This window comes from Podarcis pityusensis (assembly GCF_964106645.2).
Source record: "Podarcis pityusensis genome assembly, chromosome: 13".
Taxonomy (NCBI): domain Eukaryota; kingdom Metazoa; phylum Chordata; class Lepidosauria; order Squamata; family Lacertidae; genus Podarcis; species Podarcis pityusensis.
The window spans coordinates 41,810,876-41,832,242 of NC_138038.1; the positions used below are offsets into that span (position 1 = coordinate 41,810,876).

Consider the following 21,367-nt stretch of genomic DNA (forward strand, 5'->3'; position numbering starts at 1 on the left):
ATATGATCTCTGAGTGGTCCTGAGAGCCTGGCCTTTGCCAGTATTAGGTAAGATGAGCCAGTGGTCTAACTCTATATAAAGATGCTTTGTATGATTATAAGAACCTTCGGCAGGGTTGGGGAAGTTTAAACAATTATGTGGTTGCTGTCAAGGGGCCTCAAGAGCTAGAGCTCACCTGATAAAAGCATCTTTGCTCCTTGTGACCACCCGTGGACCAACTAGGCCCCAACCCCAGAACTGCCAGATGACATCTGAATCTGTCTCAACAGGATCTGTCCCAACTCTGCCCCTTGATTTATCTCAGGCGAGGTAACCGGTGGCTTTTCAGCCATTGTTGGACTACAAATCCCATCACCACTAATCATAGGCCATACTGGCTGGGAGTGCAGGGAGCTGTAATACAGCAAGAAACATCAGTTAGGCCACCGGATGCCCTGATCCTACTTTTCCATGCAGCTGCCCCCACCTATTCAGCATAAGATCCTCAAATATAGAAGGACATAGCACTGGTTTGGATGGGCGGATGGGAACACTAGTTAAAATAAGAAGTTGGCAGCTGGAGCGGGACATATTCTTGACAGGTGGGACCACTCAACGTGTGGCCGCATTCCAGGAAGTAATAAAACTCGATGTATCCATATTGTGGAGAACATGTGTACCATTGAGCACCAGCCCTGGCCTCCAGATTGTGGGTACACCTCTGCAAAAGTTCATTACCACGCCAGCCATCATTGTCCCAGACTTCTATGTGAATGGGGTTTTCATGATTCAGCATGACAGTCCCAAAGCCCAGGGTTTCATACCACCAGGGGTCATTATCAGATGGGACGATGCTGGTCCTCAGCGCTTGACCTTGAAAGACAACTCTGACATAAGCATCGGTGGCTGTGAAGTGGTCGCCCCAAAGGTTGGATCCTCTGGTCACAACTAAGGTGAGGTGTGCCCTGCCCCGCCGTCGGGCACAGCACATGTTGTTGTTGAGGCCATTGTTCTGACAAAGGCAGGTGCATCGCTCAGCTGAGCTCTGGGAGCTCCAACGTGGACACCGCTGCGGACACTCCCTCTTCAGGGCCTTCCGGTTTATATGACTCGCAATGGCTTGCTTCAGCAAATCCCTCCTTGGGTCCTAGTGGTTCAGCAACATGTGCAAGGGCTGGAGGGAATAGGAAACCAGCCCAGGCTGTGCTTTTGCACTGTTCTTCCATTCTGAGAAGAGTTGAGCTCCTCTGGCTTTTGAGAAGAGAATCTCGATCTGCTTATCTCCTCCCACAACTTCAATGTACTGCCTGGCATAGTTTTCATGCGAGACTCCATGACTGTAGAACTTCTGGATCGCTTCACACCTGGCATTTTGGGAAGTGGACCCCAATACCTCGTTGTCTCCCAAAGAAAACCCCCACTTTAAGCAATCCTGGATGCTGGAAGCTGTAACCCCCCACAAGGCCATCTTGCATGTCTGCACAGCCAGCAGGTGGCAAACTCGGCCCCCAAGGTCCACCTGGCTGATGTAGTGGGTGCCATAGCTGTCGATAAAATGCTGGTATTCCTCAGAGTTGTTCTTTATTGGCAGTTCGGCCACATGCTGGGCAAAGTGAGAGGACAGCGGTGAGGGTCTATGGGGGAGTCTCAGCCTGCTCAAGAAGAGAAAAAGAGGAGCAAGATATTAGAAGCAAAGCTTATAGTTTTGCCCACACCACCCACACCCATAATCCTCCATCTTTTTGAGGGAAAGGAAGCCTGCAAAGTTTCAGGGATCTTCTTCCTCTCCAACATGTTATCCCTCCCCTGTAAAGGCCCCCAGAGCTTCCTGCGAATCAGAGGAGAGGAAGCGTACACATACAAGAGGACTTTAAACACAAATTTGAGCACCTTGAATTGGAACTGGAAACAAACTGGCAACCAATGCAGCTGCTTTAGAATGTAGTGGGGTATATGTTAGAGCTAAACCAGGCATGTCCAATGTCTGTTTCGGGGCCTAATCCGCCCCGCTGGTCGATTTAATCCGGCCCCTGTGGCAGTTTATCTCCTGGGGTAAAATCCTAAAAAAAAAAAAAAACCTTCAATCTTAAAAAAAGCTCAACCTCAACCCTAAAAAAACCAACTTTGGTCATCCCTCACGCATGGTCATGTCATCAAATCTGGCCCTCTTTGAAAAAATCCCAGCCAGTAAGCTGGCTGCAGCATTTTGGATGAGCTGCAGTTTCTAAATGTTCTTCAAGGACAGCCCCATGTAGAATGCATTGCAGTAATCCAATCTGGGAGTTACCAGAGCATGGAAGACAGTGGCCAAATAATTTCTCTCCAAATGGGCCCAGAACTGGTGAAGTAGGCAGTGCTGGGGCAAAATACTGCTAGCCACCAAGGTTACCTGAGTGTTGACCAAAGATATGGTGACAATCAGTCAATCAACTGGTGTGCATTATTTCCCAGGACCCACCCCTGGCTCTTCTGGGGCTGAGCTCTTGATCTGAATCGCCCTGCCTGACCGGGCCACTTAACCACCTCCAGCCCACTTCCCTAATTCCTGAACATCTGAGCCTGCAACCAAGCTGATGATCTGCCTCCTGCTTCCTATTATCCTTTCTTTCTATTGGCTCTCCCCAAAGCAAGAAGAAAGCTTCCCTTCCTCCTTTGTTTGAGTCTTCAGTAACTCTATGTATGAGAGCTTTGTGGAGTTTTGTTGAATGCTATCTGAATTGAGAGAGAAGTCTAACAATGGAATAGTAAGAACGAATGAATAACTGAACCCTGTGGGGGCAGAACACAGTTCACTAGAAACCTCTGCTGGAATTGCTATATCTGTTTGATCCAACTTCCAGTTGAGGACGCCCGCTCATCATTTACTTTGATTGTATCTCTAGAGGGATACTGATGCTCACCTGTAGTGTGTGCAGTAGACCTCTTGCCTCACAAAGCTGTAACTGTCATGCTGGGATTTCTCATGTGCATAAATCGCCATCCGGGAGTGAGATCCAGCAAGGGCCACCTGCATCTTAGGCAGCTCCAGCCCTAATTTGCTCAGCACTGCGCCGAACCCCAGCTCCATGTCCAATCCCAAATCTGCTTTCCAGTCATTCTTCACCTCCGTGGCCATTGCATTGGCAACATCCACATCCAAATTCTCCACAGAGCTGCTGACTTGCTGATGGCACGAGCGGACCACCTGCCAGTCCGCAACAGCTAAAGGAAGTTTCTGCAGCTGCCCATTCATCAAGTGATTCCGACAGAGGACGCACGTCCCATTGGGGCCCTGCCATTGGCTGGTGTCCACCACAACCGCTCCCTTTCTCTCCAGAGTGGTGATGTCAACCCCCTGACCAATATAGGTGTGGCCAGGCACAAAGGTGTCCTGCTTCATGCAGATGGAGCTGGGGTGCCGATGGCAGTCGCTGGAAGTTGTTGGTGGAAGTTGGAAGAGAAATAGGAGGAAGGCTGCTAGGAAGAGGTGTTGTTTGGACATGATTGTTCTGCTGTGATCCTCCCCCCCCCCCCAGTGGGGCAGATGGCTTCAAATTACCATGGGAAATAAAACAGAGAAGACTTATTTGCACCATTCAGGCATTTCCCACATTTGAGAGTCCCTCTTTTCACATCACCTGTGGCTACCTGACCCTTTCTAACTGGAGGTACCAGGAACTGAACCTATTGGCTTCTACAAAGTAGATGCTCTACCACTGAGCCATGGCTACTCCTAATGGTATATGCTGGGCCAGGTGTGGGGAACCGCTGGCCTTGCAGATGTTGCTGAGCTAAAGCTCTCACCAGCCCTAGCAACCATGGCTCAATTGCAAGGAATGTAGGACCTATTGTTTAGCAACAGGCTGGAGGACCACAGGCTGGGTCATGGGTCACCAGCATGGAGCTCTTCGTAATAATTATAATTATATTTTATTTATACCCCCTTCCCGGTTCAGAAAACAAATTTAAAACACTTAATTGATGCAACAAAAAACCAGCATAAAATACAGTATAAAACGTGAATAACAATAAATTCAGAATTCAAAAATCAATTTAGGGGGGAAATCCATCCAATAAACATTAGATGATCACCAGAACTAGCTGGCTAAATTAGTCCTATTTGGGCCAGCGAGGAGACCAGGGGAGAATTACCGTAGCTGTGGGATCCCAGAGCGGGTAATCTTCATAAAAGGGGGAGGGGGAGGGAAGGAAGGGGAATAAAAGATCAGGCTAAGTTCAAATTGAAATCAGATGTTGCTGGACTCGCAACTCCCATCAACCCCAGCCAGGGCTGTCAATGGTCAGGGTTGTTGCTTTAGTTGAGCACAATGTCTGAACATTGGCTATTCCATAATAAGACTGAAGTTCTAATGATGGCCACCCAGTGAACTTCATGGCTGAGGAGGCAACTGAATGTACAGCAGGAACAGAAATATGAAGAGGAAGCCTTGGGACTAACCATAGAAGTCCGGATTTCCATCTAAAAACAGGCATGTCTAATCTGGGCACCAGATGTTCTCCCTGACCTAGCACTGTTGCCTTTTCTTTCCTAGTTTGGTGACAAGTAGAAGACCAACATATGTCACTTCCTCCAGGATAGAGCAAGGAGGAAAGCTTTAACTGTTGCATCTCTTCACATCTTTGGAACACAGAACATCAGTCTGGTGTAAGCCCAGATACATTCTGCATCTTAAATATTTTATGCTGGGAGTGTCTGTGGGGTGGGGGGGTGGGGCTTCCAGCTTGTGGGTGTAATTAGGAGTACATGGTGGAATATAAAACTCATTTACAATAATAAATAATGAATACTGTAGCAAACTTACCTGCTCTGTAATGTCCGAACTGCTTTGCCTTCTCAGTGTAGTACGTGGCACCACAACAGCTGCCTTTCGGTTTCTGTTCCCACCAGTTCCCTCCCTTGCCAACCGATCTGCTTTGTCTTTTGCATGTCTCTAAACCAATATTGGATTGGTGCACACTCCAATCCTGAACGGACAGGACCGCACCCAGTCACATTCTCAGAAAATTGGATTCTTCTTTTCTTTCCCACTGTTTCAAATTCTTGTGTTAATAGTGTGAATTATAGGAGCCACAAACACCAGTGTATTTTTGTGTGTGTGTGTGAGAGAGGGGGGGGTGGTGGTGGTGGTGGTGGATGCAGGGGTTTCCTGATGGCACTCTCTCTCTCTATATATATATATGGCAAGAAGAGGGATAAACCCCACCTCAAACCCTCTTATCACCCAATTCTTTATCCACTCCATACCTTTGTAAATACCAAAAGCAGTCTGCCATTCCAGTCTGTCATTCCCAGTTCATATCAGTGACTGCTACAGTCATGGAGCCAAGAAGGAAGGCCTTCCTTTGCACATAATAAATAAATATTTTTGGGGGGAAGGATTGTCCTTTCTTACCTTTGGCTGAGAGCTCCAGTGGCAAGGAAAGCTTCCGTAGGTTGGTGAGCCTGAGAGGACCACTTCAGACTCCCTTCTTTTGAGGTTGAAAATTCAAGACAAAACTGAAACCATCATACCAGGATAGTGAGTGGCCACTAAACGGACCGTTTGCTTTTGTGGGGAAATTCCTTATAAGGAAGCCTTCCCCCCCCCCAATGCAAAAAGTTTGGCAGAGGCCTCATAAAAGAAGTTCCAATTGTTCTAGGGAGTGGGGGAAAATTTTGGCTCCACAGGCCAGATTCTTATTCTTATTAGATCTAGCCTTGTAGTTCAAATGTGACAAAGGAGCGGGGACACCCATCTGTCAGTCACCACAATGATGTCAGGTGATTGGGCATGTTGGGACGTCAAAGCGCCATGTAGAGCGATACCGCCAAAGCCTGCTTTCCACTGACCTTAGCTCAACTGATGGGCTGTGGACCCAACACCTGCTTTCTCTTGCCTCTGCATAATCAGGAGCATACTATAATGTTCCCGATTATGCACTGGCAGTCGTGTCTCTACCTGTCCCATAGATCAACATCACATATATAGTGGGGGACTGGCATGTTAAGTACAATTGTTTAATTATGATGATGATTCTCATCAGCTCCAGCCAGCATGGCCACTGGCCTGGGATGCAGCCTAACAAATTATTATTGCCAGTTATAGTTTTCAGCTTAAATGTACATACAGTGGTACCTCGGGTTAAGTACTTAATTTGTTCTGGAGGTGTGTTCTTAACCTGAAACAGTTCTTAACATGAAGCACCACTTTAGCTAATGGGGCCTGCCGCGCCGCCACTGCACGATTTCTGTTTTCATCCTGAAGCAAAGTTCTTAACCTGAGGTAATATTTCTGGGTTAGCAGAGTCTGTAACTTGAAGCGTATGTAACCTGAAGCGTATGTAACCCGAGGTACCACTGTATTGGTTGGTTTATATCTACTGATCAGACAAGCTTTATTCCTGGACAAAACATGGTTGACTTGATCCAAAGGGCACTCAATGTGACACAGAATCTGACTGGGGGGGGAATTCTCTCTCGAGACACATTCAGAGATTTTGACTATGTGGAGTGGGTGTTTCTGAAAATGTTTTTTTAAAAAAACACACACACACATCTATATTTAGAAATGATTTTATCTTTAATTGATCTTGGTGTTGTCTGCAACAACAGCCACAAATGGATTCTCTTACCTGAGTGCACATCTTAAGACAGGACCTAAGTAGGACATCCTTTGTTCCCACTGCTATTTGCATTGATCACTGAAACTTTGGAGAATAAAATTAGATTGTATTTATCCAGTAGGCATTCGGGGAGTGGAACACTTCATCACTTTATTTTCCCAACAACTTCCTTTTACGTCCAATCATAAAAGAAGCACTAGAACATGTGTAAAAGGTAAAGGTAAAGGGACCCCTGACCGTTAAGTCCAGTCGTGGACGACTCTGGGGTGGCGCCGCTCATCTCGCTTTACTAGCCGAGGGAGCCGGCGTTTGTCCTCAGACAGCTTGTAAAATGCTGTAAAACATCTGTAAAATGCTGGTGACTTTATAACATAATATGCTGCAAAGAAGAAGGAAATCTCAACTGAGGGTACTCATCTCTTTCCCTACTCTGATCATTGTCACTTGCAAACTGCTCCTCCCCCCCAATTCCCACCCTCTCTTACAGACCTCTTTTCCTTTTGTATTATTACACAGCACCCCAGTCTTTGAGCAGTGCAAAATTCCAGGGGTACTAGGCGTGCTTATCTGGGGTCCCATACGGTGCTTACCAAAACATCCCAATTACAGGTGGGGAAACCACTAAGATGATTGCTAAGGACACAAGGCACAAAGAAAAGCCCATAAAACACCATAAACCATGCCGGGGGAAGGCCGGAAGCAGGTCCTGAGCTCAACAGCACTGTTGAGTGTGGTGTAGTGGTTAAGAGCGGTAGATTTGTAATCTGGTGAACTGGGTTCAATTCCCTGCTCCTCCACATGCAGCTGCTGGGTGACCTTGGGCTCCACATGCAGCTGCTGGGTGACACTTCTCTGAAGTCTCTCAGCCTGACTCACCTCACAGAGTGTTTGATGTGGAGGAGGAAGGGAAAGGAGAATGTTAGCTGCTTTGAGACTCCTTCGGGTAGTGATAAAGCAGGATATCAAATCCAAATTCTTCTTCTTCCAAACTATTCTTCCCACCTCTGACAGTGGAGGTAGAATCTAGCCATCATGCCTAATAGCCATTGATAACCTTCACCTCCATGAATCTATCTGATCCTCTTTCAAAGCCTCTTTTAAAAGCCATAGCTACGTCTCTTGGGAGCAAATTGTTCCAGAAGAGGAGCAACTGGACCCAGCTGAGCCTGTGGTGTGGAATTCCACCTCTTCCTCTACAGGTCTAAAAACAAATTCACTTTTGTTACTGGGCATTTGTATCAAGAGAGGTGAGATAGACAGGTTTGTCTAGGGAGTTTGCTGTGGGCCTTTATCGTGTCCCGCAGAAGGTAGTATTTTCATCACCACTATAATGAATAAAGCCCATTATATCTGCTCCCTTGCAACATATTTATTTTTTCAAAATACCAAATTTCTAATCCGGAATGTCTGTAATCCATGGAAGATTTTGCAGGGTGAGGAGCATAAAAGCAACGCATGTGTAAACACAAATATGCATTTGTAACGCAGGAGCTGGAGAGAAAGAAACTGGTGATTCACCCACTCTTGTGGGGCTGGGAATCTCCAGACACTGACTCATAGCTACAGGAAAACAGCAGAGATAGGAAACAGTCTTAGAGATGATCTCTGCGTGAGGGATCCTGAGAGCCTGGCCTCTACCAGGCAGAGTATAAGGCCAGACAAACAAGTGGTCTCACTCTGCATAAAGATGCTTTGTATGTTTATAACAATGTGGACCAACTAGGCCCCAGATCTGCCAGATTCCTTCTGAATCTGTCTCAATAGAGTCTGTCTCAACTCTGCCCTTCAGTGGTGGGGGAACCTGTGGCCTTCTGGCCGTTGTTGGACTACAAATCCCACCGTCCTGAAATGAATGGAACAAGGAAAAAGCACTGAATTAGCAGGGGGTGACTAGTTGAAATGAGAAGTTGGCAGTCGTAGGGGGACATAATTTTGACAGCTAGGGCCACCCAACGTGCGGCCACATTCCAGCAAGTAATAATACTCGACGTATCCATGAGGCGCATAACATCTGTGCCGGATAGTCCCAGCCCCGGCCTCCAACCGGTGGAAACAGCCCTGCAGAAGGTCATCCCGCCAGACGTCTTTGTCCCAGAGCTGAACCTCAAAAGAATTGTGGTCTGCCAATGTGACTGTCCCAAAGTCCAGGGTTTCTGACCACTGAGGGTTGTTGTCGTTTCTGACGACGCTGGTTCTCATTTCTTGACCTTGGAAGAAAATCCTGACATAAGCATCGGTGGCCGTGAAGTGGTCGCCCCAAAGCTTGGATCCGTTGACCACAACAAACGTGAGGCGGGCCCTGCCTCGCTGCCAGGCACAGCACATATCGTTGTTGAGGCCGTCCTGCTGACACAGGCAGGTGCATTGCTCACCTGAGCTCTGGGAGCTCCAGCGTGGACACTGTTGTGGACAGTCCCTCTTGAGGGCTCTCTGGTTGATATGACCCACAATGGCTTGCTTCAGCAAATCCCTCCTTGGGTCTCTTTGGTTCAACAAGGTGTGTAAGGGTAGAAGGGAGTAGGAAACCATCCCAGGCTTTGTTTTTGCACTCTCCATCCATGCGGAGAAGAGTTGGGCTTCTCCACCTTTGGAGAAGAGCATCTCCACCAGCTTATCTCCTCCCACAACTTCGATGTGCTGCTTGGCATCAGCGTCCTCGAGGATTCCACGGGAGTAGGCCCTCTTGAGATCTTCACACTTGGAGCTCAGGGAAGCGGAGCCGAACAGCCAGTCAACTCCTAGAGAAGCCCCCCAGTTCAAGCAGCGCTGGATGGTGGAAGCGGTAATCCCCCACAAGGCCATCTTGCACGTTTGCACAGCCAGCAGGTGGCGCAGTCGCCCACCCAGTTGCACATGGCTGATGTAGTGGGTGCCGTAGATGTTGATAAAATGCTGGTATTCCTCAGAGTTGTTATTCCTTGGCAGCCTGGCCACAGCGCGGGAGAAGTGGGAAGCCAGCAGTGAGGGTCTCTGGAGGAGTCTCAGTCTGCACAGGCAGAGAAAAAGTGGAGCTTGTAAGCAAAGTTTATAGCAAGTTTATAGCATTCTGTACTGAAGGAGCAAAGATTGTTATTATTTTATTGTCTGCTCTTCATCCTGGAATGGTTAAAATTAAAACATGATGTATAAAACAACTTAACAATCACAGAAACATGGTGGGTCCTAAAAATGTACACAGCAAGTGTCAAAAGGCAGGGAAAGAAGAAAAAGAAGTCCCAGCGAAAGAAAAATGGATCCCAAAACTTATGGAATATGCAGAAATGGTGAAACTTGCTGGAAAAATAAGAAATCAAGGTAACCTTTTTATAACAGAATGAAAATGGTTTATGGAATATTTACAAATAAACTGTAAACAGATAAGAACATTGGCAGGATTATTGTAATAACCTGCAGTTTTATAAGGGTATATATTTAAAGTAGACGAATAAATGAGTAAATTGAGTTAATTTGGAATATGCAGAAATATATACAGTATATATATATATATAGGAACCGCAGAAGAGGGGGAAGGAAGTCGAGTTTTGAAACGTTAAACTGATTGTAAAATCATTGAAATGTATAAAACTGAAAAAAAATGAATGAATGAATGAATGGCAGGGTAAAGAGGTGTGTCTTCAGCATTCACTGAAAGCTGAATTATGAAGATGCCAGACCCACCTCTGTGGGGAGGGATTCCACAGCATAGGAGCTGTCACAGAGAATGTTTTCTCCTAGGCCATGCTTGTGAGAGTGGCGGAGAAACCAAGAGGGTCCCCTCTGCTGCTCATAACACCAGAGGGTGTCTATGGGGAAGGAGGCAGTCTTTCAGGTACTTAGGTCCTGAATCTCTTAGAACTTTAAACGCTAATGTGAACACCTTAAATTGGGCCCAGAAACGAACTGTCAACCAGGGCAGTTGCTGTACCAGACTACGCAAGTCCCTCTTGAGAGGGCTACTGGTGCTCACCTGTAGTACGCGCAGGAAATCTCTTGCCTCACAAAGCTGTAACTGTCCTGACGGGATTTTTCATGCGCATAAATAGCCATCCGGGATCGAGACCCAGCAAAAGCCACGCGGGCCTTGGGCAGCGGGTCTTCTTCCCTGTCATTGTTCGTCTCCATCTCCAAACCCAGGTCTACTTTCCAGTCATTCTTCACCTCCGTGGCCATCGCGTTGGCGACATCCACATCCAAATTCTCCACGGAGCTGCTGACTTGCCGATGGCACGAGCGGACCACCTGCCAGTCCACGCCAGCCAAGGGGACTTTCTGCAGATGCCCGTTCATCAAGGGATTGCGGCAGAGTTTGCACGTCCCGTTGGGGCCTTGCCATCGGCCGGTGTCCACCACATACGCTCCCTTTCTCTCCAGTGAGGTGATGTCCACCCCCTCACCAATATAGTTATGGCCAGGCACAAAGGTGTCCTGCTTCATGCAGATGGATCTGTGGAACGTCTGGCAGTGGCTGGAAGTTGCTGGTGGAAGTAGGAAGAGAAATGGGAGGAGGGCTGCTAGGAAGAGGTGCTGTTGGGACATGATTGCTCTGGTGGGATCCTTCACTCCAGGAGGCTTGTAAATAACCCTGCGGAACAAAACAGAGAGGGCTTCTTTGCACTGTCTAGGAATTTTCCACATCTGTGAGCCCCTCTTTTCAAACAAAACACTCAGCCTTGCTTAAATGAACTTTTATCTCATCGTGCTGGGCGTCAGGGAGCTGTGTTTTACCAAGTCACACTATTTGTCTATCTAACCCAAGACTGTCCACTCAGGCAGAAGCTCTCCAGGGTCTCATGCAGAGGGTGTTTCACATCACCTGTTCCTACCTGATCCTTCTGAACTGGAACTACCAGCAGGTGAGCCTGGGACATTATACATGCCAAGTAGGTCTCCCCCCCCCCCGCAACCCATGGCCATTGCTAATGTATCTGAGGCCCAGTGTGGAGAACCTTTGGCCCTACACTTTGGTTCACGACAGCTCCCATTAGCTCCAACAAGCATGCTGCAATGGCTAGGGATGATGGGAACCTGGAGGGCCACAGCTTATCCACAGTGGTCTAAGGGCATGGGTGACCAGCATAGTGCTCTTCAGATGTTGCTGGACTCGCAATTCCCTTTAGCCCCAGCCAGCACCGTCAAGGGTCAGGGATGTGGCTGTAGTCTAGCAATGTCTGAAGAGCACCACATGGGCTATTCCCTCATTAGGAATTAGTTCAGCAACTTGCCCAAGGACTGGCCACCCAGTGAACTTCATGGTTGAGGAGGCCACCAAACGTACAGCAGAAACGTAAACATTAAGAGGAAGCCCTGGAACTAAGCATGGACGTTCCGACTGCAATCTAAAAACAGGCATGTACCACCTGGGTACCAGAAGCTCTTCCTGACCTGGCACCATCGCCTATCCCGCCCTCTATCTTTAATAGCTTGGTGACGGGCAGAAACCCAACAGATGTCACTTCCTATGCCATAGAGTTGCAACAAGGAGTAAAGCTTTAAGTGTTACATATCTTTGCATCTTGGGAATGCAGAACATCAATTCAATGTAAACCCAAATATACTCTGCATGATATTCATTGGGGGGGGGGGGCTTCCAGCCTGTGGGTTTAATTAAGGGTATATGGTGCAATATAGACTCATTCATAATAAAAAATATATGAATGCAGTGGCAAACCTTACCCGTTCTGTCATTTCCAAACTGCTTTGCCCTCTCAGTGTATATTACATGGCGCTACAACAAATTGTCTTTCCATCGCTGTTCCCACCCGCAGGCTATTTTTCCAATTCCCTCCCTCTCCCACTGACCTACTTTCTCTTTCATATTCTTGCTAAACAGAGATTGGACGGGTATAAACTCACTCACCCCTCTGCCCCCAAAACAAACAGGACAGTTTCCAATCACGTTCTTAGCAAATAGGATGCTTCTTTGGTCTTCCCGCTCTCTTCTTTTGCAGCTGCTTCCAATTCTGGCACACATGTCTTGGATTATAGGAAAATAACAAAGGCCCGTGTGTTGTGTGTTCCTGTGTCTGTGTGAGAGGGAGGGGTTTCCTGGCGGCTTTCCTGAAAAGTGGTTTGTGTGTGAGAGAGAGAGAAGGAGGAGGAGGAGGAGGAGAAGAAGAAGAAGAAGAAGAAGGGTGAACCCCAATCTCAAACCCTCTTAACACCCCATATTTTCGTCTGTCCCACTTCTGCAAACACTAAAGGCCTCTTCCGGGTGTGATTTAATGTTTCCAGCCTGTCATTCAAGGATTGCTACAGTCACAAAGCTTTTGCACATTAAAAAAAACAAGAGAGTTTGGAAGGGTGGTTCTTTCTTACCTTTGACAGAGTCCAGTGGAAAGGAGAAGTTTTCTACATGGGTGAGCCTGAGAGAACAGCTTTAAAATCTTGTCTATTTGAGGTTTAAAATTTAAGACAAAACAGGAACAATCATGCCAGGATAGTGAGCGGCCACTACTGGGGAAAAGGGACTGTTTATTTTTGTGAGGAAAATCTTTATAAGGAAGCCAATTTTTTTTTAAAAAAAGCAAAACCCAAAATGTCTGGAGGGGACCTCATAAAAAGAGATGCAATGGTGCCAGGAAGTGGAGAAGCCATTTGGCTCCAAGAGGCCATATCTTTATTTATCCTTATCACAGCTAGCCTCATGGCCCAAATATGACAAGTGGGCAAGTCTGCCAGTCGCCACAATGCTGTCAAGTGATTGGGCGCCTTGAAGTCCCAAAGTCGGGACTTCAAAACACAATGCATAGCTGCATCGCCAAAGCCTGCTTTCTGCTGACCTTCGCTCAACCACCCATCAATCCCACAGCATGCATGATAAGGAGCCTAATGTAAGGCTCCTGATTATGCATTGGCAGCCACATCTCTGTCTGCAGTGCTCTGTCTGCCCCATACTGATATCACATATACAGTATATAGTGGGACGGCTGTGTATGGTTTTGGGGGAATGGCCCTGCAGACCAAATTTGAACCCCTGGTGACTCACATTTGACCCACAGGTCAGAGAGACCCCACCTGTTCTGCATGCAATGCAAACTAAAAAATATATAATTCCATGGTGAAGAGAGGGACTCAGGTTGGATGCTAAGCTTATCGTACCAGCTATCTTTGTCCCAGACCTCTAGCTTGACCTCATTGTAGCCTGTCAGCATTAAAGTCCCAAATCCAGGGCTTCAGACTACCAAGGGTTGCCATTATCTACAATGAGCCTGGCCCTCCTTTCTTGACCTTGGAAGAAAATTTTGACATAGCCATCGGTGCCACTGAAGATGTCACCCCTAAGGTCGTATCCTCTGTGCACAATAAATTTGAGGTGTGCTTTGCCCCGCCCCCAGGCACAGTCCCTGTTTGATTTGATCCAGTGGTAAAATGTGGGCTTCTCCAAGGAGGTTGTATCTGCTCTCATGTGCAAGCCATAGCTAGGTTACACATATACGGACAGCTAACCTCTACTGAGCATATTCCAGGAGTTTCTTAAGCCAATGAATTGAAATGTGTCTTTTCAAGAGTGAAGGGAGAAGCTAGAAACAAATATTGTAGTTTCATCCTGCAGAGTAATTCAAATCTATATTCTAGGGGAGTCCTTCAAACCCCTTATGGACTCATGAGGTACCGTATTTTTCGCTCTATAACACGCACCAGACCATAACACGCACATAGTTTTTAGAGGAGGAAAACAAGAAAAAAAATATTCTAAATGAAATAGTGGATATATGATTTTTGTGGTTCATGCTATGGCCACAGACATGTGATCTGACAGTGAGTTTGGAGTAGCCCAATGCAAAAATCCTGAGGATCCATGTGGATCCATGCTTTGTAACCACGGAGGAGGGAAGGAAGGGGAACCATGGATCCTCTGCTCACGACTGCAGCAGATCCCCCCCCCCGCCACCCGCAGGCATTCGCTCCATAACACGCACAGAGATTTCCCCTTACTTTCTAGGAGGAAAAAAGTGAGTGTTATGGTGCAAAAAATACAGTAATTATTTATTTCAAATGGCAGCAATTCAGAAGTGCCAACTGCCCTTTTAAATGTTTCCACAAATAGGAGCCTCTATATGTTGCTCTGCTTTTCTTTGGACCATATCAGCAAGGCCGAGAGTGGAGCCCTGTCATCTGGACATACACACTGCCCAGGCTTGCACACTATTGAATATCACTTCAGTGCTGCTAACACAGCAGTTTGACTTCACCCCCGGAAGCACACTCCATTGTCTCTTAAGACAGATGGATGCCGATAACAACAACCACCTGCCCCTAGGGTGAAAAACTTTTTGATCCTGAAATTCTAGCACCTTCATAGTGGAGGGGGAAAGTGGGGAAACTTCTCAGCTAGGAGATTATTCCCATACCTCTACCCAGTTGTCTCTTTTGAGAACTGTCCAACCTCTCAACATAAACAATATCAGAACTTATTAGATTCCTCACCACACATCTCACCCCTTAAGTCTCTAGAGGGAGGACCTGGCAGAGATGACCTGAAGGTTTGAGGAAAGTGCTTTGTTTTTTGTAACCCCTCAAAATGGAGAAAAAAACACTGGATGTTCTGATAAAGACATTCTGTGTGTGTGTGTGTGTGTGTGTGTGTGTGTGTGTGTGTGTGTGTGTCCCTCACTCTCTCACACACTGTAGCAATATTTCATTTTGGTGGTTTCAGCTAAGAAAACAGAGCAGTTGTGAAACAGCAGAGAACTGGAATGTTTTCCCTTGTCCTTTATTATTTAAGCCAGGAATTTTCGTTTCATATCCAGAGAAACACATGACAAACCTGCTGAAGCAGGCTGTGTTGTGAACAGAGCTGAAAAAGAGCTGAATATGCTCAGCAATTATTTGTAAACAAACCTTTTGGCTAAAAAGCCCAGCTATGCAATGACTTTATTGTGGATTTTGATAAAAGCTTCTAAATCTAATCACATTAGAAGCTAAAGGGGAAAAGGAGCACTTGCATCAGAGAGAGTGCAGTCACAGGATTTGCCCTTTGCTACATCCCACCTCAGATGTTGGTGGGACACCCAAAACAGCTTCCATAGGAAATCACCATTCCTGGACCATGTCTGTATGGATGAAGCTGCTTCTTTAGGTATCCTGGTCCAAAGCCATATATTGCCTTGGAAATCAGAACCAGCACTTCTGAGTTCCTCCCAGAAATTAAGGCATGTGTCACCGTGACCAGAACTATATTCTCAAGGAACAGATGTAACTCTTGAACCATCCTCATTTGGGTGAAGGGCTCTCCTGACCATGGCTGTCCCCTACATATTCAGGTTCAAAGCCAGATTCAGCAACATAACCCTGTCCACCTATCAAATTTGGCCTGTGAGGCTCAAACTGATAAACATCTGCAGAGCCAAAAGGCCCTTCACCCCTGGCATGGAGCATTCACATTGCAACTGTTTTTATGAGGCCGCCTCCAGATTTTAATTTTTTAACAATGACTTCTTTATAAGGAATTCCTCACATAAACAAACAATTACTTTTCTTCCTTCTGGGGGCCTTTATCCCTGTATGATTGTTCCTGTTTTCCTGGTTTGACTGTAATTTTCAAACCCAAAAAGAAAAGGGTTGGAAGAGGTCCTCTCAGGCTTGCCAACTTGGCAAGTCTCTGTCCTTGCCACTGAGCTCTGCTACGGAGAACAAAGAACAAACTGCCCAAAATCCATTTTGGAAAAAATGCGGAAAGGAAGGCCTTCTTGACGCTATGATTTTAGCAGTCCTTGTTCCAAACTGGGGATGGCAGAATGGGTAAGTTGCACCCAGATGCCTTTAGTGTTTGCAAAGTAGAACGGGTAAGGATAGGGGGCTGACAGGGCTCAACATTGGGGTTCACCACTCTTTGTCTTGTCTTACACACACACACACACACACACACACACACACACAATGTTGTCAGAGAAGCTGCCAAGGAAGCCCTTCCTCCCCTTACCACCACATTCAGCCTTTGTGACTCACTTATAATTCAAACCTTGTTTTCCAGAATTGGAAACCGCTGTAAAGGAGGCAAGTAATAAAGCAGAAGAATCTTAATCCTGTTTGATTAGGGGAACCATTGTCCCCATTGTATCCCATGTAACTATCAGAATTTTAGCTTGGGGTTTGAAACTGGAGATTTGTGCTAGACGTGCCTAGAGCTCATGATATCCAGAAATCATGAGTTCAGCCCAGAAATGTTTTGCTCAAATCACACAGAGGTTAAGGGGTTCTGCCCTCCTTGCCATCTGTCCACCACTATTCATTCTTGCATATTGCATGAGGTCCATATTTGCTTCTGTTCTTGAATCAGTTTTTCAAAAATCCTTAATGCACTCTATCTTAAGCACTTTTGTAACCATGATAAATTAAAGGCGATATTTACTGTTCCTTTCTGTTGGGAATAATTCAAACTGAAATTCCCAGGTGTCAAAAAAGGTTGTTTATGTATGCTACTACTGCGGCTTGTGTTTTGTTAGCCCCCAAATGGAAAACGAGCAAGGTTCCAATTAAAGAAGAATGGCAACTTAAGTTGACAGTTTATGCGCAGCTTGCAGACTTAACATATGGAATAAGAGAACAAGAAGAACATACGTTTATAGAAGATTGGAAAACGTTTATTGAATATATGGAAAATAATTGTGTACAGCTGAAAATGCTGGCAGCATTAAGATAAATTCAATAGTGAAAACAAGTTTTGATGGATGCAATAATGCAATACTGAATGGTATAGTTGTTGTAAAATATGCAGGGATTTATGATATGTATAGTGAACCATGGAAAGAGAAGAAGGGAAATCATTGATATCTTAAGAATGTAAAATGAGTATTTTAAATTGTAAAACAAAACAAAACTATACACATATTTACTGTTGTTCATCTTCACCACAGATTGCAGTAAGCAGCTATTAAATGCAGATAGGGTAGCTGTTAAGTAACTTTGGCTGATTTTTTCAATGAACCTGCCTACTTCTTCAGCATAAGGTCCTGAAACATATGGAAAAGGATGGTTGGGGAGGAAACTAATTGAAATAAGAAGTGGGCAGCCGTAAGGGGACGTAATTATGACAGGAAGAGCCACTCAATGTGTGACCACAAACCAGCGTGTAATAATAATCAAAGTGCCCATGTGTTGCAGGACATTTGTGCCAGACAGTACCAGCTCCAGCCTGCAGGTTATGGCCACAGTGGCCTAAAATACGATCGCCCCACAGGTTTTTGTTCCAGAGCTGCACCTCAAAGACGTCGTGGCCTGACAGTGTGACAGCCCCAAAATCAATAGGTTCAGTCCACCAGGGGTTATTGTTATGTGGGATGACGATGGTCCTCCTTTCCTGACCGTGGAAGAAAATTTTGACATAACCATCAGTGATACCTAACCAGTTACCCCTAAGGTTGTATCCTCTGTGCACAATAAATTTGAGATGTGCTCTGCCCCGCTCCCAGGCACAGCACATATTGCTGTGGAAGCTGCCGTGATGACAGCGGCAGGTGCATTCCTCATCTGAGCTCTGAGAGCTCCAGCGTGGACACGGTTGTGAACAGTTCCTCTTCAGGGCTCTCTGGTTTATATAGTTCACAATGGATTGCTTCAGCAAATCCCTCCTTGGGTCTCTCTGGTTCAACAAGGTGTGCAAGGGTAGGAGAGAATAGGAAACCAGCCCAGGCTTTGTTTTTGCACTCTCCATCCATGCAGAGAAGTTCTGGGCTCCAGGTTTAGAGAAGAGAATCTCTGCTCGCTTCTCTCCTCCCACAATTTCAGTGCGCTGCTTGGCGTAAGCATCGTGGAAGATTCCACGAGTGTAAGTCCTCCGGAGATCTTCACACTTAGAACTCAGGGAAGCGGACCCGAATAACCACTTGTGTCCCAGAGAAACCTCCCAGCCCAAACAGCTCTCAAAGCTGGAAGCGGTAATCCCCCACAGGGCCATCTTGCATGTCTGCACAGCCAGCAGGTGGCGCAATCGCCCGCCCACCTGCACATTGCTGATGTAGTGGGTGCCATAGATGTCAATAAAATGCTGGTATTCCTCAGAGTTATTCCTCCTTGGCAGACTTGCCAGAGCGCGGGAGAAATGGGAGGCTAGGAGTGAGCGTCTATGGCGGAGTCTCAGCCTGCTCAAGAAGAAAAAAGGAGGAGCAGAATAAGCAAAGATAAATAGTGTTATCCACAACCACATACTTCCATCTGTATGACAGAAGAGAAGCCTGAGGGGTCCATATTTTTTTTTATTCTAGCTCCCATCAGCCCAAGCCAGCATGGCCAATGGTCAGGGACGCAGCCTAATAAATTGTTATTGGCAGTTATAGTTTGCAGGATAAAATGCACATATTAGTTTATTTATATCTACTGATCAGACAGGCTTTATTCCTAGACGGAACATTGTTGACGTGATCCAAAGGGTAAAGATAAAGAATTTGGAAATTATTTATCTCTCTAGACACATTCACAGTTTGACAGTGTGTAATGGGTGTTTCTGGAAATGTTGTTTTAATTATTATTTTTTATTTCAGGAAACAATTTTATACTTAATTGGCCAACCATACTTGGGGTTGTCATCAGAAACAGTCACAAATGGGTTCTCTACTTTAAGAGAAGTCAGGGCATCGTTTGTTCCCAGTGCTATTTGCATTTGTCATAGAAACTCTGGATAAAAGAATTAGATCCACTTCTAATATCAAGGGGGTATGCATTCTGGGAGTAGAACATTCCATAGGTTCATTTGCTAATGACATCATTGTAATGTTGTCGAATCCCAAGCGAGCAATCTCTCCCCTTTGTGAAAATTTATATGGTTTTTATGCCATTGCTGGCCTTGAAATTAATCTATTAAGCATTTCAATTTCCCCATATTAGAACAAAACATATCTATTAAGCATTTCAATTTCCCCATATTAGAACAAAACATATATTTGCCAATTCAGAGTTTCATCCTGAACAATCCTGGAATTTGTTATTTATTAAGGGTGCTGGGAATTGTAGCTTTGTGAGGGGGAAACTACAGTTCCCTGGCTACTTTGGGGGAAGTCAGGTGTTCTTGCTCCTCCCAAAGATACTTCTTCCCCTCGTAAAGGCTTCCTTGAAATTCTTGCAACTCAGAAAACGAGAAGCACAAAAACACTGATTTTACCTAAAACACATGTATCAATTTTCTGCTGTCAAATGTTGGTAACTTTACAGCATATTGTGCTTCAATGAAACGGGCTGTCTCTATCAAGGACCCCTATAGAAGAGTTTGGATTTGATATCCCGCTTTATCACTACCCTAAGGAGTCTCAAGGTGGCTAACATTCTCCTTTCCCTTCCTCCCCCACAACAAACACTCTGTGAGGTGAGTGAGGCTGAGAGACTTCAGAGAAGTGGGACAAGCCCAAGGTGAGCCAGCAGCTGCATGTGGAGGAGCGGAGACGCGAACCCGGTTCACCAGATTACGAGTCTTACCGCTCTTAACCACTACACCACACTGGCTCTTATCTTATTACTTACTCTGACCAGCCAACTATGGCTCTGTAGGGTACTGGTGCTCACCTGTAGTATGCACAGGAGACCTCTTGCCTCACAAAAATATGGCTGTCCTGGCGGGATTTCTCATGTGCATAAATAGCCATCCGGGAGTGAGATCCAGCAAGGGCCACCCGCATCTTAGGCAGCTCCAGCCCTGCTTTGCTTAACACTGTGCCTAACCCCAGCTCTGCTTTCCAGTCGTTCTTCACCTCCTTGGCCATTGAATTTGCGACATCCACATCCAAATTCTCAATGGAACTGCTGACATCCTGATGACACGTATGAAGTACTCGCCAGTCCACGCCAGCCAAGGGGAGTTTCTGCAGCTTCCCCTTCATCAAGGGATTCCGGCAGAGGATGCACGTCCCGTTGGGGCCCTGCCATTGGCTGGTGTCCACCACAAACGCTCCCTTTCTCTCCAGTGAGGTGATGTCCACCCCCTCGCCAATGAAGCTGTGGCCGGGCACAAAGCTGTCCTGCTTCATGCAGATGGATCTGTGGAATATTTGGCAGGGGCTGGGAGTTGTTGGTGGAAGTTGGAGGAGAAGGAGGAGGAAGGCTGCAAGGAAGAGGTGCTGTTTGGACATGACTGCTCCAATCGAAAAGTTTGTAAATTACCCTAGGGAATAAAACAGAGAGGTCTTGTTTGCACCGTGTGGGCATTTTTCATCTTTTTCAGTTCAGCTCATGAGGGACTTTCAGCCTGTGGGTCTCATCAGGGGTATTTGGTGAGGTATACATTCATTCATAAACAGCAGCAACAGCAACAGTAGTGGAATTAGCGGCAGCTGCAGCAGTAATACTAATACTAATACTACTAATAATAATAATAGTGGCAACCTTACCTGTTCCTTCTTTTCCAAATTGCTTCTCCCTCTCAGTGTATTACACCGCACTACAAGTGGCTTTTATCCCATGTTCTTACCCATATGTTGTTGTTGTTTTCAGTTCCCAGCCTCTCCCACCGACCTTTCATATTCTCTATGAACCAATACTGGATATGTGAACATTTGCTCACCCCTCCTCCTCTAAACAAACAGGACATTCTCAACAAATAAGATTCTTCTGCCTTGCTGCTTGTCTCCTTTCTAGCCGTTTCCAATTCTGGACAACAAGGAGTGAGAGAGTTAATGGCTGGATGTGGTGGTGAGAGGAAGGGTTTCCTTGGTGGCTTCTCTGAAAACGTGTGTGTGTGTGTGTGTGTGTGTGTGTGTGTGTAAAAGACATGACGAAGAATGGTGAACCCCAATGTTGAGCTCCCTCAGCACCCTGCCCTTATCCATTCTACTATTGCACAAAAGGCATCTGGGAGCAATTTAATGCTTCCAGTGTGCCA

General features: G+C 46.1%; 3 protein-coding genes across 7 annotated transcripts; all 3 read right to left on the minus strand.

Moving 5' to 3' along the window:
* Positions 1-40: 40 nt before the first annotated feature.
* On the minus strand, positions 41-5,513 carry LOC308460280 (perforin-1-like). Of its 2 annotated transcripts, none has more exons than XM_080976423.1 (3): positions 5,373-5,513; positions 2,880-3,506; positions 41-1,631 (listed from the first exon to the last, which is right to left on the minus strand). In XM_080976423.1, the coding sequence occupies exons 2-3, from the start codon at positions 3,458-3,460 to the stop codon at positions 1,127-1,129; spliced, it is 1,086 nt and encodes a 361-aa protein (XP_080832549.1). In that variant the 5' UTR covers positions 3,461-3,506; positions 5,373-5,513; the 3' UTR covers positions 41-1,126. The 2 variants fall into 2 exon arrangements, with proteins under 2 accessions (XP_080832549.1, XP_080832548.1); XM_080976422.1 differs by lacking the exon at positions 5,373-5,513 and adding an exon at positions 4,782-4,865.
* A 1,007-nt stretch (positions 5,514-6,520) lies between these two features.
* Positions 6,521-12,949, minus strand: LOC308460278 (perforin-1-like). Of its 4 annotated transcripts, none has more exons than XM_080976418.1 (3): positions 12,877-12,949; positions 10,529-11,143; positions 6,521-9,568 (listed from the first exon to the last, which is right to left on the minus strand). In XM_080976418.1, the coding sequence occupies exons 2-3, from the start codon at positions 11,095-11,097 to the stop codon at positions 8,473-8,475; spliced, it is 1,665 nt and encodes a 554-aa protein (XP_080832544.1). In that variant the 5' UTR covers positions 11,098-11,143; positions 12,877-12,949; the 3' UTR covers positions 6,521-8,472. The 4 variants fall into 4 exon arrangements, with proteins under 4 accessions (XP_080832544.1, XP_080832546.1, XP_080832545.1 ...); XM_080976420.1 differs by lacking the exon at positions 12,877-12,949 and adding an exon at positions 12,458-12,756; XM_080976419.1 differs by lacking the exon at positions 12,877-12,949 and adding an exon at positions 12,419-12,756.
* A 4,268-nt stretch (positions 12,950-17,217) lies between these two features.
* Positions 17,218-21,103, minus strand: LOC308460279 (perforin-1-like). Its single transcript, XM_080976421.1, has 3 exons — positions 20,877-21,103; positions 20,056-20,650; positions 17,218-18,641 (listed from the first exon to the last, which is right to left on the minus strand). Exons 2-3 carry the CDS (start codon positions 20,616-20,618, stop codon positions 17,549-17,551), a joined length of 1,656 nt encoding a protein of 551 aa, XP_080832547.1. The 5' UTR covers positions 20,619-20,650; positions 20,877-21,103; the 3' UTR covers positions 17,218-17,548.
* Between the last annotated feature and the right edge of the window lie 264 nt (positions 21,104-21,367).

What these genes read in the sequence shown, in the direction of transcription:
- LOC308460278 (XM_080976418.1), bottom strand. Translation starts at nt 11,097, where the DNA reads ATGTCCCAACAGCACCTCTTCCTAGCAGCCCTCCTCCCATTTCTCTTC. An exon ending in ATTTCCTGCGCGTACTACAG is followed by an intron (nt 9,569 to 10,528) that starts GTGAGCACCAGT and finishes CTGCCTGTGCAG; the next exon opens with ACTGAGACTCCTCCAGAGAC.
- LOC308460280 (XM_080976423.1), bottom strand. Translation starts at nt 3,460, where the DNA reads ATGTCCAAACAACACCTCTTCCTAGCAGCCTTCCTCCTATTTCTCTTC. An exon ending in GTCTACTGCACACACTACAG is followed by an intron (nt 1,632 to 2,879) that starts GTGAGCATCAGT and finishes CTTCTTGAGCAG; the next exon opens with GCTGAGACTCCCCCATAGAC.
- LOC308460279 (XM_080976421.1), bottom strand. Translation starts at nt 20,618, where the DNA reads ATGTCCAAACAGCACCTCTTCCTTGCAGCCTTCCTCCTCCTTCTCCTC. An exon ending in GTCTCCTGTGCATACTACAG is followed by an intron (nt 18,642 to 20,055) that starts GTGAGCACCAGT and finishes CTTCTTGAGCAG; the next exon opens with GCTGAGACTCCGCCATAGAC.